An 18671-nucleotide genomic window follows, 5' to 3' on the forward strand; every position below is an offset into this window, starting at 1 on the left:
TCCTTTTCAAGTAGACTAGATTGCTGCATTGTTGAAGACAGTGGTCCCAGAGGCCAAATCAATATGTTCTTCAGCTTTCACACACTCACTTCTCTTCATTTCTCCCCATCACTAACTATGTACATGTAGCTCACAAGCTTCAGTTATTTTAAAACTGAATTTATTTTTTAAAGCATGCCTTTCCATGTGTATTTGTTGTTCCCATGTTTGGATTATGCATTAGTCATTAGATCACATGCTTACTTGTTGTCCTCCACAGGGATGAAATTGTGATTCATATGTCCTGAAATAACGCTCCCTCTGAAATGTGCAATATGTATAGTCCAAGTTTGTGTTCAGAATAGAGCATTTTGCTCTAACTGCTGTGATTAAATATTTGTTTGTCAGACCCTGATGTAATAAAAAAAAATGGAGATGTGCACAGCTAAGGTTAGTATCCTCGGCTTCATTGTTGCTGGAGGCTGAGAGAACAAAAGGAAAAGAGATGGCATTGATGGAATTTTAGTTGTAATTGAATCAATGCCAACAGTACTATTCATCTATTTTGATGTTTCTATTGTTCTCTGTTATTGATTAAACAAATCAATTGTAGCATTAGTTTTCATTGCCATGATTAGTCTTTCATTTCTATTGTAACACATAGCCCTAAATTGTCATTTAGTGGTGCTCTGTCCTCACATTAAGTCACAGACGGACAAAACAACTGATGGATATTTTATCTGCAGGCATTACGGTGGATAAGTACGGTGTAATCTTCTTTGTGGATGGGACCATGATTCGCAGGATTGATCAGAATGGTATCATCTCAACTCTTCTGGGCTTCAATGACCTGACCTCTGCCCGACCTCTCAGCTGCGATGCTGTGATGGACATCTCTCAGGTACCTCTCAGACCGGCTTGTGCTTTCCTGTCTCTCGACCTTCACCAGTGTCCTTGACTGACCGCGGTCTCCAGGATGCTTACATCTCCATGCTTTTGTTTCTGTAGCTCAACGCTGTTGGTCGAGTAGCCGTCTAGTTTAGTTTTGATTCCCATTTGTTTATTGGTTGCATGATGCCACATTTTAGAGTTACAGGACTTGCAAAGGATACTAAGGGACACAGTTAGAGCTGACAGGCATTTAGCACTCTGTTGGGATTCCACTGCCAGTTTCAGACTGAATCCTGTTTCCCTGTGTTCACCTAAGCCCATGTCAGTAAAGTTTTTGCACCTGTGATCTGTTATGAATGATAAAGCCTGATGACTGAAATAGTTAACGTTATTTCAGATCGTTTTTTATCCCATAAGAGGAAATTCCATTTGCAGCAAGGCAGCAAAAAAACATAAAAATACACTCTGACAGTAGCATACCTTAAAAAATGAAAATACTGTGCATACAATACAAAATACAACAAAGAGTCCATGTAATTAATAACTAAGAGGCCGCATGTGGTATATTTGAATAATATGTTTACTGCACGTAGAATAAATTTGAATTTTAACATGTTGCGCCTAATTTTTGCTAAATCTGCACCTCTCAACAGACAGGAGGATGTTGAATTCATTAAATTAAGGATGGCCTGGATTCATTGAGATGGATTTCATTGGTTTGCGAGTTTATGAATTCAGGGAAGCAGCTCCAAACACAGCTGTGCCAGGCTGCTAAATTACTTATTACATCTTATGGTTAACACGCAAATACAAATAAAGAAATGAAAATGAGCAGTTAATTGGACTCGGTCCAAACTGGAGGAACCCAGAGGAACTGGAATAAACATAGCAGCACCTGAGTATAGAGCCGATCTGAAGCCAGAGGTGGCACTGCAGTCCGAGGAGTTTCCATGTCTGTGTCAAGTGGCAACACATCCCCAAATGCAGAGGGCCGTTGACCTATAGCTGTAGGGGGATGACGAGGATGACCTATAACCTCACTCTCTCTCGATTCACACACACATATTCACTGATGCACGCAAAGCCATGTACTCACTCACACACACACATATGCACTCATATGTACCAGACAGAACACATCCCCCAGGCAAGGACACTACACTGAGGTCACATCACTCTCTAGCTCAGTGACCCCCCACCCCACCCCCCAACCCCCCTTTTTGGAGGTGACGAGACAGACTTTTGCATACTCCAGCTGCCGTTGTATGGCTGTGTTTTCCTCATATTATAATTTTCAGCCTAAATAGGTAGAGGTTGTTTTTCCATTCTTGACAAAGCAGTAATTCCTAAAACAACTAAACCTAAAACTACACTTATGTAGTGTGTGTGTTGTCTACAAGATCTATAATTGTTTTAGTTTGACCCCCATGAAAAGAGCATTCCAGGGCTTGAATGATAAGATTTGATTGATGTCTAAGCTCTGCTCCATGTACATGCACTAGTGTGTTTCTTTCCCCCATCGTGTATGTTATTGAATACAATTATCAAACAGGTCCTGAGGGGCCTCAGAAGCCAGTGGAGAGAGGCTTTCTGTGTGAGTGAAATAATGTATTCAGTGGAGGGAGCAAAGCCTCCAGCTGCCCATTTCCAGTCCCGAGGGCGGGGGGTGGGGGTCTCACAATCCCTGCTTGCTGCTCCTTCACCCACCCACACAAACACAAGCGCCTATAGATGCTCGCCATCCCAGTTCCACAGCACAGTGGACACGGGGAGACTGTCTGCAGCCCCACAACGATGACAAATCGCACAAGCACTGCCAGAGACACTCAGACAGTAAAAAGCATCCATTAAAAATTCATCCAGGGCACATACAGGCGGGTGACAAATTAAAGGAAAACCCAACATAAAGTGTCTTAGTAAAGTGTTTGACCACCACAAGCCGCCAGAACAGCTTTAATGCCCCTTGGCATTGATTCTACAAGTCTCTGGAGGGATGAACAACATTCTGCCAAAAGATATTCCCTCATTTGTTGTTTCCATGATGATGGTGGAGAGCACTGAACATGTTGGTCCAAAATCTCCCATAGATGTTCAATTGGGTGGAAATGTGGTGATTGCAAAGGCCATAGCATATGATTTACATCATTTTCATACTGAAACTTTGACTATGTTCCTTAGTGCTCAATTTCGGATTTCTTTATAGATCCGATATTTTTATGTAGCCGTTTACATTATCTTTTAAATTTTGGCCAATATTAGACTCCAGTGTGAACTGGTCATGGCCCTGATGTGACTTGCATGCGCAGAAGAACAACAAGACGTCACACGCAGCACTCTGTGTAGGGAAGTAAACAAGGAGAAGAGCTCGGAAATAACAAACATGGATGCCACAGATGTGAGCGTTTACGGTTTCATTTTTAAGTTATTGTGCAGTGGAAGCAGGTGATGAGTAAGAGAAGAATGAAGAGAAGGAGAATTTATAGTGTAATTATGGCTTTTTGTGGAGCAATGGCTGCTACTTCGGTACAGAGGTGTGTGTGGATGAGCGGAGTTGAAGCCAGGAGTGGTGAGATCATGACGTGAATGTATGGCTGGGCGATATGGCCCAAAACTGTTATCACAATAAAAATTTGCAGTCAGTCGATATATATATTTATCACGATAAATGCCACATCGTTATTTCTTTCAGGGTTAAAGGTTGATTTTTTCGCTATATATATATATATATATATTGTAATATTTAGTCAGAACATGACAAAAACTTATCAAGCAGCAGAACATTAAGAAACTCTGAGGTACAAACATTCAAAAATATCATAAAATATGCATGATTAAAAACAAAGTCCTTTTCAGACCTTTTTACTCAACAAAGTGAATAGAAATTTAAGTTATGCAGTGTGATACACATGTAACATGATCAGACTGCAAAATGAATAAAAAATTAAAAAAAAAAATACAGGGACAGAATATTTGCACTGGGTACTGGCCTGGTTCCACTAACACTCGTTTTGGCCTGTCATTTCTTACTTTCTGTGTGTTCTAACAGGTGATATTGTTTCAGGTGATGAAACAGGTTTGTGGTGTTACCTGTCTTTGATGGAATGTGTCTCTGGCACAGTTTCCAGTGCAAATTGCTCTGTATTTTGACTGTAAATAGCCAAAATATCTCCAAACTACTGAAGTTGAGTGGCCTCTCTTGTCGACGATATCTTCGTCCTCCGAGCTGCGTTCTGCTTTTTCTGCGGTGTTGCTCATTTCGCCTTATTTGTTTACTCCTCTCCAATTTCAAGCCCGTCAGTCACTGTGTGCATCTGTATATAATGTCACGTGCTGGCCTGCAAGCTGTCAAACCTGTTCTGATGTAAAAGTCGCATTGAATTTCTGATACAGGTCACATGGCTGTTCAGACTGAGGTCGCATTTCAACAAATCAGATCTGTATCTGATTTAGAACCACGCATAGAAGTGGCCCAAATCTGATTTGAAAAGATCAGATTTCATGTGATTAGTGCTGTTCACACTGTCATTAAACAATCAGATCTGGGTCACATAGGGGGGAAAAAAAATCAGATTTGGGCCACTTGGGCCCACTGTGTGAACTTAACCATACAGTGACCCCTTGTGCCCTATGGATGGGGGCATTGTCATCCTGGAAGAGACCACTCCCATCCAGACTGAAATATTTCATCATAGGATAAAGGTGATCACTCAGAAAAACTTTCTATTGATTTGCAGTGACCCTTCTCTCTAAGGGGACAAGCGGACCCAAACCAGCAAAATGCTTCTCACAGTATGACGGAGCCACTGGATCACCTCACTGTAGGGGTCAAGTATTCAGGCCTGTCATGCCGCACATGCACTCGCCCACCTGTCGAGAATATGGTGAAGGATGACTCATCTTCACGTCCACATCTCTGTAGACCAGTGGCTGTGGTTTTTGCACCACTGAACTCTCAAATGCACATTCATCTTTGTAATTAGGGATTTATGCGCTGCAGCCCTACTATAATGTCCCTCTCTATGTAACTGTTGACAGACTGTTCTTGCTCAAACAGTTGATCATGTCCTGCACTGACATTCTCAGTCACCTGAGGAAGAGTTGCTCTTGTTTTTCTTCACATATTGCACTAATGCACGTGCATCACGTTCATGAAATGTGCTGGCGACCACCAGTTCCGACCGTATTTACTGACGTCTTTCTCATAGATCTAAATGCAGGTGTAGCTTTAGTTACTGTCTCTATCAAACTCCAGCCAGTTGAGTATCTTTATGACTGAAGCTCCTGCATCCGTGCCCCAATAATGAACCTCTTTCAAAGTCACTTAGATCTTTTCCTCTAGTCATCTCGACACAAAATGAGAATCAACTGAGCCTGTTCAGCATGTTTATACATGTCACAGAGCTTAATTGGATGTTAATTGATTAATTGTACCATGCAGGGCACCTGTGTGGAAGCAGCTGCATTTGTTATGTTTCTTCACTTATTTATTCAGGTTTTTCCTTTAATTTGCCATCTGTCTGTAGATTCCTACTTCAAACACTCCCCAACCCCTCACTTAGGCCCAGAGTTTCTCTGAACAAGGCTCGTCACATTGGCCATTATTTTTGTGGTACCTCAGCTGGCTAAGGCAAAAAAAAATAACATCAATTTTCTCTCTCACCTCTGATGAGGTCATTGTTATCATGCCATGCCATCTGTGCAGGAACCACACTGCAGCAAAACTCACTCTTAATTCGATGTGCATCTCTAACCTTTCTTCTTTTTTCTTTCTTTTTTTTTTTAAACTTTTTTATTATCATTCAAGAGGACAAGAGTTTGACCTGATTCAAGAATCTTTTAATTTGTTTATACCAAGGCCTTGCTGTTTCAGAAATTTTTTCCATTTTCTGTTTCAAGTCTTGAAAATCTTCTCTGTATCCCCTGCTGAGTTCAAACTCAAATAGAGGGAAACCATTTCTTAAAACAAGATCACTTGAACATATTTCAAGGATGTTAGCAGCTTCAGAAAGCTTTATCAAGGCTCTGACTGTGACATTCAATTCAAATATGAGAGGGACTTCAAATAATGACACATTACTCTTCTTCAGACGGGCATCATGCTGGTCTGAGTGAAGAGATTGCTAATGGAAAATGTCATTATAGTTCTAATACAAGTTCAAATACATTTAAAAATAGTTGCATTGTTGCAAATCCATGGCTCACTTTCTCGGCTGATGAGCACATTTTGGGTTGTTTTTTTTTTTGCTGGTGGCGGCTGTGTCAGCCAGGCACTACTGACAGCTGCCCCATTGTATAAAGGGGAGGGTATGATCGGGTTACAGCATATGGGACAGCAGCTCGGGAAATATCCCCTCATCAGTCAGAGTGGCGTGAAAACCTCCTTACAGGCAGCTCCCCCGAGCCACTCCACACTCTGGCTCATGAAATATTTAACCACCAGTGTTGACAAGAAATAGGTTTTAAGGAATTGAAAGTCTCCCCTTCATTTCCCAAGTAAATGCATTTTCTGCTCACTGAGAGATGACATGTATCCACTGCCAGTCCCCTGTTTGTTGTATGTGGCCAAAGATATGTAGTATTATATAAACCTCCTCCGTTTTGTGGGGGATAATGGGATGATGGGAGGTTTATGGGATGCGAGCTGTGTGTGATGCTCAAATCTGTTTTTCAATCAAAGGTGGACAAATTCTTTTGCTTGTATAGAGTTCCAGGGATTCAAGAACACCATCAACGCAGAGTGTAGAAACAGTCAAGTAATCATCTCCATAGAATCCCCTGTCAGTTTTAGATGAATGATTGTTTGAGCATTCATTTATATAAAATTAAGAATATGTGAACACAGCAGGTAAATTAAAAGGCCCAACATGGCTGGATGTTAGCTGTTAGCAACCTGCTACTCTGTGCTCTATCGTGTGTCGTTTTTTGTGTGTCAGGACCCCCATGTTTTGTCCTTTGTGGTGCAGAGTAGCATGTCAAATGAAGTTAAATGTGATGAGTCAACCATGGCTTTTTTTCCACTTTAAGCCGCAGAAACCATTTCCCTGATTTTAACCCTCAAGTTTTTGAATTCACAAGTCAGAAACCTGCGTTTTTATTGAACAGTGTTTGTGTATTTATAGGCAGACGCCAACTTTGTGGCTAAATATCAATGTTATCCGCGTTTTGTAATGCATACTCACTCAATACACTCGATATGTTACATATCTTTTAGCTGTCCATTCACTTGGTTTGCCTGAAGTGTACATTTTGTTTCCAAAACACATAATTAAGGAGTATGATGTGCTGGTCAAGGTTATTTAATGTTAAAGTCCACATGTCCTGTTGCTCAGGAGATTTCTTGTCAGTTCTAGTGAAGAGGTTTGTGTAATTTGCCTTTCCAGGTCATTATGACAAATTAGTCAACCATTGTAACAAGCTACATAAATTCATTCACCTTTGCATTTCCTAGATGTAGGACGAAGTATTCAAAACAACTCTCATCTAATAAGTTGCCTAAAATCTGAACCTGTCTATGTATGTTAGTCCAGGTTTTAATCAGCCTCCTTTGTTGGTGCTCCAAGGCATCTATTGAAATATGGCACTTCATATTATGTTCCTAAAGATCCCCCTGGGATCATAAGTGAGAGGGAGACCAGTAAATTGGATGAATCCAATCATTCCAATTTGTTAAAAGCCTGATACATTGTTAGCAGAACAATAAGTCATAATTTGGGAGGCCAGAGGCAGGCTACACTTTCATTTGGTAAGTGTGCTCCAGTTTCTTTTCAAGGACTCATGCAATCTCTTGTCACTAGAAAATTAATAACCTAAAGCAAGGAAAAACACTGGCTCAGTAGAGGTGAATGATGCAGAAGCCCAGTCCTTAGGTGTCCAGTGTTCTCATGATCAATTGGAGTTGCAATGCTTTTTCAGTTAATCTGATCATTTGAATGATCTTCCCTCGTTCTGTCCTTCCTCACCGCTACTCGTATCATCTTTGATCTCAAATTTCATGTTTTTGTGTTTCCCCCTTTAACAGCACGCCAGCTGTTATTTTCCTCCTTATCAGATAATAAATCGTTTCAAAAAATGTTTTTGCTCCAAACGTACACTATAAGATAGCCTACCTTTTTCACAGCAGCCTATCTTTTTTGTGAGCAGTTTTCAATGATTCTTCCTTTGAGGGACTGTTTCCCTCTGATAAAGTGAAAAATGTGTGGATCAATAAGAGCATGGTCTGTCTTGTGACCTGAAGCTGATATTTTTGGTGTGTTTTTCCCTCTTAGGTACGTCTTGAGTGGCCCACAGACCTGGCAGTGAGTCCCATGGACAACTCCCTATATGTCTTGGACAACAACGTGGTACTCCAGATCTCAGAAAACCATCAAGTCCGTATTGTAGCAGGCCGACCCATGCACTGCCAAGTGCCTGGGATCGATCATTTCCTCATGAGTAAGGTGGCCATCCACGCCACCCTGGAGTCAGCCAACGCCCTGGCTGTGTCCCACAATGGCATTCTGTACATTGCAGAGTCAGATGAAAAGAAAATAAACAGAGTGCGACAGGTGTCCACCAATGGAGAGATTTCCCTGGTTGCAGGGGCACCGAGCGGCTGTGACTGTAAGAATGAAGCTAACTGTGATTGTTACTCTGGAGATGAAGGCTATGCCAAGGATGCTAAGCTCAATGCACCCTCCTCCCTGGCAGTGTGTCCAGATGGAGAGCTTTACATTGCAGATCTGGGCAACATTCGTATCCGTTATGTGCGAAAAAACAAGCCCTATCTGAATCCCCTTAGCATGTATGAGGTGTCCTCTCCCATTAACGATGAACTCTATCTGTTTGACTCCAATGGCAGCCACATTTTCACGCAAAGCCTGACTACAGGAGACCACCTCTACAATCTGACCTACACAGGAGCAGGGGATCTGAGCAGCATTACTGATAAGAACAAGAACACAGTGATCATCCGACGAGACACGACAGGAATGCCTCTGTGGCTTATGGTCCCCGATGGACAGACCTTCTGGTTCACCATTGGCACCAACAATGCCCTTAAAACTGTCGCTGCCCAGGGTCAAGAACTCGCTGTAATGACCTATCATGGAAGCTCAGGACTTCTTGCAACTAAGACGAATGAAAATGGATGGACAACCTTCTTTGAGTAAGTAATTTAAAGAAACATTTGCAAAACACCTTTATAATCCCTATAATCAGAGTCTGGATCCTTGTTGAGCTGATTATAGATTAGGGCTTTACCTCAGAGAGCAACTAAATAGATCTGTTAAATCTCTTAAATCCAAAATAAAGTTTGTACAAAGTCATTCCTGGGCTTATCTGAACTGGGAGCACTGTATCTGTGGTAGCACTAAATGCTAAGATGCTTTAGTGAGTGAATGTTTAGACTTGAAGAGTTCTTTGACATCTGAGTTTATTGGCACATGAACTGCCTTCTTATGCCTGGATGTCTATGTCACTCAGAATACAAGACCTGTGGAAGTATGGGTGTAATCCTATTTGCTGTTATCATACCAAATAGGATTACTGCACGATATGTTACTCATCTGCACCCTTGCTTTCAGTGACAGACTGCAGACCATCGCTTGTTTAGAGACGTAAGGTACAGGAGCAACATATATCTGCTGGCAGGCACATTTTACCAGGAGGCCTGCAGCGACACCAGGCAGTACAAGCATAATAGATTAGCCAGAGGTAGTAATTGATTGAGGCAAACCGCACATTGTGAGGGAATAGTTGAAAACACTCCCACATGCTGCAGCATTTGAGCTCAGGATTTCATGTTCTTGTGACTTCAATGGTGCAATCTGTCCCTCAGTTTAATATACTGTACCAAGGGATACTGTGCTAACTGAATGTCAATCCAAAAAGTGTGATTAAGCAGATTGGCTGGTCAGACATCTGTTACACCTCGCTGGAGGAATATAACACTCTGACACATAATCAGACGCTGTGTTTAATCTGAGTAGACATTTATCACCTGTGTTTGATTTGGTTGTCATCTGAGACGGTTGTACTGAAAAAACGATGCAGTGAAAATGGCACTAATGCAGCCATGCATAGGCATTTCTCAAGGTAGAGTGAATTGCCTACGGCTTAAACAAATCCAGTGGGTGGTTTGAATTCTGAATTATTTCTCTTTGACTTTCTGTAAAATGGCTGCTGTTCTTATCAGGTCTGAGAATATTCTTACGTATTATGTAAAGAAAAGAGAGAGATAGTATAGCACCAGTGACACGAGCAGCTACCTTTGTGAGATGAAACGCAAACAATGGATGTTCAAGATGTTCCAAAATTTCTCACACATCTCACCGATACTATAACGCGGAAGACAAGTTCAAGAAGATAAGCATTTTCAGGATGTTTGAAGTACACATGTATCATTTAATCACAGAGTTAGAAATAGGAAAACAGGGATACGGTGGTGTGTACACTTATTATTCTAGAATTGTATCATTGTTTAGCTTTGGCTAAGCAGGGATAGCAGGTATTCCACTAATCACAGGGTTGGTGGTGCAATCTACAGTTCCTCCTGTCCACGTGTCAAAGTGTCCTTGGGGAAGACACTGAACCCCAAATTGCTCCCAAAAGCTCACTGCCATCGGTGTGTGAGTGAACAAGATGCAAATTGTAAAGCGCTTTGGATAAAAGTGTCAACATAGTGTTTAAGCCTCTAGTACAGACAGTATCTGCATTTATTGAGGCAAAATAAGATGACATTGTTAAATACCAGCAACACAACAAAAAAGAAATGTAAAAGTAGGATATGGAGGCATCACCTGTTAATTTCCTTTTTAAAAGGAGAGTGCAAAATACTCTATCCTTTTTTATAACATAATTAGGTATTATGTAAGGTATTAATATAGTTATAATAATATAATTTGCTATTATATAAGAAATATGTTATGCATAAAATGAAGAAAATGTATCATCATCTTTATCATTATTATTAGAATGATCCAATTTCACTTTCAGAAAAAAATGAGCTCATATGTTCCTACAAGCATCCATGTTTCATTTAGACCAATAGAGTGGTTGTTTTTTTTTTTCTTGAATAATTAGCTTTGAAGGTCACTCCACCACCTGAGGGTCAAAACCATAATTTGCCATCATCAGATTCGAAAAGGAACCTCCATTTATCTCTGCTCAACAAAGTGCACTGCTAAACATTTTATCCATATTAATTACTGTACACTTAAGTCCTGTAGCCAGCAGATCCAAATTAATTTAGGATAAATGCAGAAACAACAACACAACACACAGGACAAAACACAACACAAAGGACATCTGCTACACTGTCTTTCTTTACTTGGCGACCTCATCTGCTCTGACATTTACTGTATGCGCAGATGCTCTGTTGACCTCCTAATGTTTTTGTTGTAAGGATAAGTGCTTATACTTAAGGGTTACTGTAAATCTATCAGTTCATCTGAAGGATACCTAATTGTTCTCGTAGCCTCCAATTAACAGGGCAGTAATGCTTCTATTTAGTAACAAATGTGCTTTAGCTCCCGGGTTCAAGCAAATGATCTTTAGTTGATTAAGTACATCAATAATAACAGCTAAATCATGTAAAACAACAGTTAATGAAGTTGACGCAGTCACATAGCTGTTGCCTTTATGTTATTTTCTCCACAGTCATCAGTCATATGTGTCCTGAAATTCACATGCAGCAAGAGGAAGTGAAAATATGAGAATAACTGAATAAAACAGAGGTTAGGTATGCTGGAGGGGGCTGATACGAAGTGTTCGGCCCATTGTTTGGCCCCAGCGTGAAAGGTCATAGAGCTAGCATGTGACACAGAGGTGATGCGATCTGAATGGACTTGTGACCATCCAGGGGGAAAGCAGTCCTCTCCTTCTGCTGAGAAGCCTGCCCCCCGCATGCCCCTCTTGTCCAGAGAAAGCAAGCTAATAGGCAGCTGAGTTGAAGCAGGCCAGAGCCATTAGAGCTCAGCGGTGAAGCCCGAGGAATGGCTGTAGCTCAAGGCCCTAATTGAGACAGAGAGGGTTTGGGTCAGTGATCAAGCTGGGGCATGCAGCATTGCTCTAGAATGAGATTTCTGTCTTGTGGACTCTTTTGTGCAGAGGTGAAGGCAAACAGGGACAGGAACTCTCTCGTCAAATGAACTGAACAGTTGTAGTGCTTTCACTGCAAAAACTTTGATTGCATGATGAACACAGGGAGAATGACTCACTGATAAAATATAAGCAGTATCAAAAGAAATCAAGCGCTTCAGATATAAATTACTCTGCTAGTTAGTATTTCCTGAAGTGGAGGACCTGGGTTGAAACGCATCCATGAATCTCAGCCCCTACAGCTGAGATCAGATAACATTTATCTCTGGGAGATGATTCCTCTCTCACTCTTCCTTTCCATATTGGATATTTGAGATGGCAACGCTGAGGAAATATCCGTAAACCAGCACCCGCCATCTCATTTATTAGAGGCTTTATTATGGCAGGCAGCAACATCGAAGAGGGCTTTGCAATCTGTATTCAGTGCGCAGATAAAAGTCCTCATTCTAAGTAATGTACCGTTCACTCAGTCCCATTCTGGAACACTGGCAATCTGAAAGATTTCAAATTGTTCTATGCTGATGTGCTCTCTGAGCGAAATGAAACAATCTGGCCACTCATGTTCCTGTGTGTGATGAACTGACTGATTTGTAGGCTAGGGGGGTGCTGCATCTCTTGAAGGAGTCGCACCTCACTGCTCAAATTTCATAGACTGTATAATGAGATTAGGTGATATCACTAATCTTTTAAGCTAATAAGCAGTTTTCCAAATTTGAAAAGGTGTATGCTTTCTCGTCTTGGCCGTGGGAGTTTTTCTTTGTCAGTTGTTGTGTTTTTTTTTAGTGTGTGTTTTTTTTCTATTGCATGCTCCACTCCTTTGAAAGTTACTCACAAACTGAGGAGCACTGATATTAAAGTATCCAAACTATTCATGAAAAGTGAACCGAGGCAGGCATCGCACACTTTTTAGAAGTTGCGCTGATTGCGCTTCAGTGATTAAAGCAGATAGTTTTGAGTTTTATTACCTCGGGCTGGAAATATGGATGGATTTGTTGCTGTGTTTACTGCCAGTGTTGACACATTTCCACAATTTGTGACACCAAGAGGGAAATATCACACTCCACAAAAAAAAAAACTCCTAATTCCTACTGTGATTACTACTGGATCAGTTTATCCTAGATAGCAACTCATAATCACCGTAAATCTGAGATGACAGAGCAGCTCATTAGTCACATTTATGTACCTACATGAATTTATGCGTACCTGACCTGCATTCATGATTATGATTGCTTCCTTATGAATTGACACACCAACACTCAGTAATTTCTTTTCATGCCACAGCACTGTTTATAATTCTGCTATAGTTACTCTTTATACACACTTTCAGATGACATGCCCCCCCTTTTGCCTTCTTTGGCTCACATCATTGTATTTCATTGTAGGTATGACAGCTACGGGCGTCTGACTAACATCACTTACCCCACGGGCCGAGTGAGCAGCTACCGTACAGACGCCGACAGCTCAGTCCGCATCCAGACAGAGGGCTCCAACAAAGAGGATATCACCGTCACCACCAACCTGTCAGCCTCTGGCACCTTCTACACACTCATGCAGGGTGAGTGTCTTTTACTGCAGCTCATAAGTGGAGCTGGGGATTTTTACCTCAGCCAAGGAGGTTATGTTTTCACCGGTGTCTGCTTGTTTGTTTGTCAGCCGGATTATGCAGAAAGTAGTGAACCGATTTGCACCAAACTTGGTGGAGGGATGGAATACGGGCTGGGGAAAGAACTCATAAAATTTTAGTGCAGATTCAGTTAAAGGGTTTTTTTTATTTATTTATTTATTTATTTATTTTTTATCACTCTCCTTAACATTGTGAGATGAAGCATTTTTCAACATTTTTGTCAATTTCTCAGGAAATAATGTATGGATCTTGATGTAAAAAAAACCAGACATATTTATGATGTTGACATCTATTAGTTTGTGCAGTTTGGTGCAGATCCAGATAATGATCCGGATCTGACAGATGACAGAGAAGCTTGTCCTTTGCTTCAACAACAAAACCTTTTTATTCTGGTATTTATCTATTAAGGTATGATCAGTTACTGTGTATAGCATGAAAAAGATACCTTTGCACACTTCACACACAAGTGAAAGTTAAACAAGATTAGAATCCCCACCGTGTCGTGGCAGAGAGGTTTGTGTGTCCCTCTGATCCTAGAAAGCTGTGTTGTAAAGGATCAATAGCTCTGTGTAGGATGTCTCAGGACAACTAGTGTTAGATAAGGGACTAGACAGTAAGCGATTCGGAAACCTCTGTGGACTGTTACTTTGGGATGCCTGGAACAGGAGGCAAAGTCTGGTTGGGCTTAGCCTTAAGGAGTATTGTGGGCTGCCGCCATCTGGGCTAACCAACAGTTTGAACTGGAACTATTCAGCAGGTAGTTCCAATAAAAGCTGTTAGTGAAGTGATAGTGAAGCCTGGATCATCCAGAATTACCAGGACATTGTTTCTGGACTGTTACATAGCTGTTGACTTTTCCAAATTAAATTTTTCAGGCAGACGCTGGACACAGATGTCTCAAAACCTGGGTAAATAAAACCAAAACTACCTGCATGGCTATACCGAGTTGTTGTTTGAGATTTTTTAATTTTTTTTTTTTTTTTTCATTATTTGAGTGAACTAACCTTAAATGAAGATGTAATGCCTCACGACCTATCAGTTACAGAGCTTACTCACAGTAATATTTGTTGCTCCTCTGTTTTTTATTAAAAATGTGTAGTGCAACTCCCATTTACCAGAATGGAAATGGAATTGATTTTCTGTCATAAAAACAAGTCATAAAACACAGTGCTGGTGGCCCCTACAAGATCCTCCAGGTTTAGGAAATTCAGTGAGAGGTGCAGGCAGAGGGAGGAGTGATATTGTGGCTTAGTCTGACACATTTAGACATTCTGATTTCCCGTTTTGTGCCTGACCAACTGCTTCATTGATCGCCTGTTGATAGCTTTGAACTTTCTGGACCTAATTCAGTTTTTAAAAGACTGTCTCACCCACATCCTTTCACCTGCTAACATTTGATTTAAATTTGAGCGTGTCCTCCACCCTTTGGCTTGACTTACTAAAAACTGTGTCTAAAACAGACGATGGCGATCTCTGGTTTCTCACTGTTGCACAAAGGACTGGTCACCTCCGTATTGTGACCTTGTCTTAGACATCTGCTTGTGAGGAGAGCGGCGCCAGGAACTCTGCTGTTAATTAATTCACCGCTGTCTGCTTTGTAAGCTTGCAACTGGGTGATCACATAACACATGAATGCACGGCCTTCAGGATTCTTTTCTGGTCATATGGTTCTGTGTTTGTCCTCTTCTTGGCGAGCTTCAACACACCTCAAGGCTGTCAGATTGCAAACAGATTGAAGGAAGCTTCAGTGTAATTGTCTTCAAAATTGTAGTTTCAACACCAATTGGTTATAGACTCCTCAAGTGGTAAAATATGTCAATATAAAAGTATCAAACATACGATTGTCAAACTTAAATATCCTATGTATAGTAGGGAGTTGAATAAAAATAACACTTAGCCTCTTGGTACAGTAAATATTAGCCACTATGTAGAGTAGTTGCTAACTTACTCAATAGATCTTATTTGTGTCTAATAACTGAAAATGATGAGCCTTAAATGAGCCCTCTTAAATGTTTGTGTAGGGCAGATCCCACCCGTATGCATGCATTAGCATGAACCTCCCAGCTCAGCAATATTTCCAACTTCATCTGGTCTCGGAGGCCTCCTATAGGTAGGGTTTGCCCCAGAGGCCCTTTGGTCATCTCCTGAAGTGTCTGTATGATGGAGAGAGGTAAGGGCCAGTGCAAGGTCAGCCCTGCCTCCTCTTCCCATTTCTCTTGTCTCAGCAACACAACATATCCTGTGGCGCTCTGCGCAAAAGAAGAACATGCAAAACTCCATCTCATCACATGATGCTTATTGTTGTTCTCTGTGCAAAATCGTCACAGCCACTTTAACCGGACATGTCAACACAAGGAAATTAAAGTGTATGTTTTTTTTTTTTGTTTTTTGTTTTTCTGTAAAATGAAGTCAACTAATTAATGTAGTGTTTGACAAGCCATTAATTTTCCTTTGTTCTTAATGAGAATAATATTCATCCTGGTCCCTGTCAGTCTAGTGACAGGAGGCAAGGAGGAGGCATTCTCTGATGAATGTACATGAGATGCTCAGTGGAAACATTAGTCACTGGTCTGGAGCAAGAACACAGGCTGTCGTCACCTAGGGACTAGTGCAGACTCAGATTTATCCCTTGTGATTTTATGTGTGTGTGTGTGTGTGTGTGCGCACGTATGTATAAATGTGTGGATGTGCGTGCATTAGTGTTGCCTGCCTTCTCTGTGGCCACAGGCAAGCTAGAATCTTTGATAGTTTTCATTCCTCCATATCCTCCAGGCTGCTGCAACAGCTGTAAAACTTTACTTTACTGGCGCTGTGAAACCTCTCTCTATTGATCTTTGTTGTCACAGACCCAACATTATTGCAGAGGTTCAGTTAAATACTGCTGTTAAAGGCTTTCTTTTTGCTGAGCAGCCATTTTAGGTCATTAGGTTTGTGTCTCACTGAGATGAATATTAGATTTAGTCTTCTTACATCAGCTACAAGAAGCTCTGATTGTTTTTTTCCTCCTAATCCTAATCATAATCGTTTTCCCCTATGCTCACTCTGCATCCTCAGATCAAGTTCGCAACAGCTATTTCATTGGTCTTGACGGTTCGCTGCGGCTGGTGTTGGCCAATGGTATGGAGGTATCCCTGCACACCGAGCCCCACCTGCTGGCCGGCACAGTCAACCCCACAGTCAGCAAGAGGAACGTGACCCTGGCCATCGATAATGGCCTTAACCTGGTGGAGTGGAGGCAGAGGAAGGAGCAGGCTCGTGGCCAGGTCACTGTTTATGGACGCAGATTAAGGGTAAGCATGCCGCCTCGCTAAAAGTGGCTTGTGCTTGTACACACTTTAAAAGGATCGCAAGGTGACGGCTTAAGAATGGATGCGAGTGAAAAGGAAAATTTCTATCTCGCTCAAAGTGGCATTGAATTCCAGCTACCTCCTGAACATGACTGCAACGCAATGCAATGCAATGCAATATCATCCTACAATGCACTTTGCTGGACACTAACTCACATGAACACGTTCCTCGCGGAATACCTTGTAACATGAATGGTGTAATGCTATCGTTTATCTTGCAATCATTGACACAGACCAGAAATATATGGGCACTGTAATAACTTTGCAAAGATGAAAAGTCTTGCCTCATAGCTATGAATTCCTGTGCAATGTTTTGGGATTTAGTTGTCCTTCAGACTCACAGAGGTGTTACTCAAACTAAACTCCCTGTATCATATGAGATCTTTTCACCTAGCATCCCCACACCATTGCAGCCCCTTGTATTTTTAAAAGGTCCCATATGTCTTTTTTGATTATAAAGCAGGTCTAGGTTCTATATTAATACTGTGAAAGTGTCAAAGTGTTCTGTCCACAGAGAAATGCACACAGCCTGTATTCACAAACTGAGCCTTAAAACGAGCCGTCAGGACTTCTGTAACTTTGCGACGTCACAACGAAGCAGTCACCACTCTTAGCCATGCCCCAAGCTTGGCCCATCATAACCCACCATCCAGCCTTGCAGGATTCTGTTTCTCTGCTCAGAAAAAACTCCTCTCTTCTGATTGGCTTGCCGAACTTTTGTTGCTAGAGCTCCAGAGAGAAGCCTGAGAGAGGAGATGTAAAACTACATAGAGATGGTTTTTGGCACTTAAAACCACACATATATCTTCGTATGGATCAATGCTTCAAATAAAACACAGGAAAAGTGCAGAATATGGGACTTTTAATACAAGGCTGCTTTTGGTCTGAATGTGACTTATGCAGACTGAATAAATTTGACTCAGTCTTGTGTGTACTTCTTCTACTTTGATAAGAGAAGTCTGTGAAATTGTTGCAGTTAAAATTCGGAGAAATATGTGACTGGGTAAATGGCCTCAGTGGTCTACACAGTTGCACACAGTATATCAACAGGTCTCTTTTCATAATGGGATTAGCAACCAATGTTTGACCATAAAAGCATCTAGAATGACCCACTGAAAATAACTATTGGACACATGGAGCACCAGTAAAAAATGTATCCTGATTGATTGGCTTGTATTGGTTTTCTTGGTTGTATAAGGCAAATAACATCTTTTGGTTAAGTTGTCTTCCACATTCTCAGGGAGGTGACACAGCTAATGGGGAGGTGCCACTTTGTCTGTCATTGGCTGTTCATTTAATGGCCCCTGCCGTCCCTTTGGAAGTGAAAGCTTCTAATGTATGTTACAGACAATGGCCCCAGGGGTGAGATAGGAAATGGGAGCAGCCTAATGGCAAGAACAGAGGGGATGAACAGAGCTGGAATCATTGAGCGACCTTGAGTGGCATGTCAAGTGATATTACGTGGGTGGCTGGGTGAGTGTGGCAGTGCACAAGGGGTAGGGGTGGGGTGGGGGGTCTCAAATCCAGAACAGAGGGATGCATGTGTCTCTGACTTCACAGATCCTTGTTCTGCTAAGAATGAGATTAAAGAGAAAAGTATTTTTGCTTTGTTGCTGTCTGTGTTCGAGTTTGTTCTGACTGTAAACTTTGTCATATTATGGATCTACATGTGCACGTTGTGTTCTGCTTTTCATGTCCTAAGGGTAAACGGGCTACTGGCGGTCCTCAGTTTGCCCCTTTCACGGTGACATGTG

General features: G+C 41.5%; 1 protein-coding gene across 3 annotated transcripts in view; it reads left to right on the forward strand.

Annotated features, from left to right (window-relative positions):
* Positions 1–18671, forward strand: part of tenm4 (teneurin transmembrane protein 4) — a 116119-nt gene that overhangs the window by 85567 nt on the left and 11881 nt on the right. For all 3 annotated transcript variants that reach the window (XM_022748912.1, XM_022748913.1, XM_022748914.1), the window contains 4 exons: positions 726–880; positions 8136–9013; positions 13329–13501; positions 16625–16860. In XM_022748912.1, the coding sequence (XP_022604633.1) occupies positions 726–880; positions 8136–9013; positions 13329–13501; positions 16625–16860 (1442 nt within the window). The remainder of the gene's footprint in view (positions 1–725; positions 881–8135; positions 9014–13328; positions 13502–16624; positions 16861–18671) is intronic.

This window comes from Seriola dumerili, unplaced genomic scaffold, assembly GCF_002260705.1.
Source record: "Seriola dumerili isolate Sdu_G_001 unplaced genomic scaffold, Sdu_1.0 BDQW01000134.1, whole genome shotgun sequence".
Lineage (NCBI taxonomy): Eukaryota > Metazoa > Chordata > Actinopteri > Carangiformes > Carangidae > Seriola > Seriola dumerili.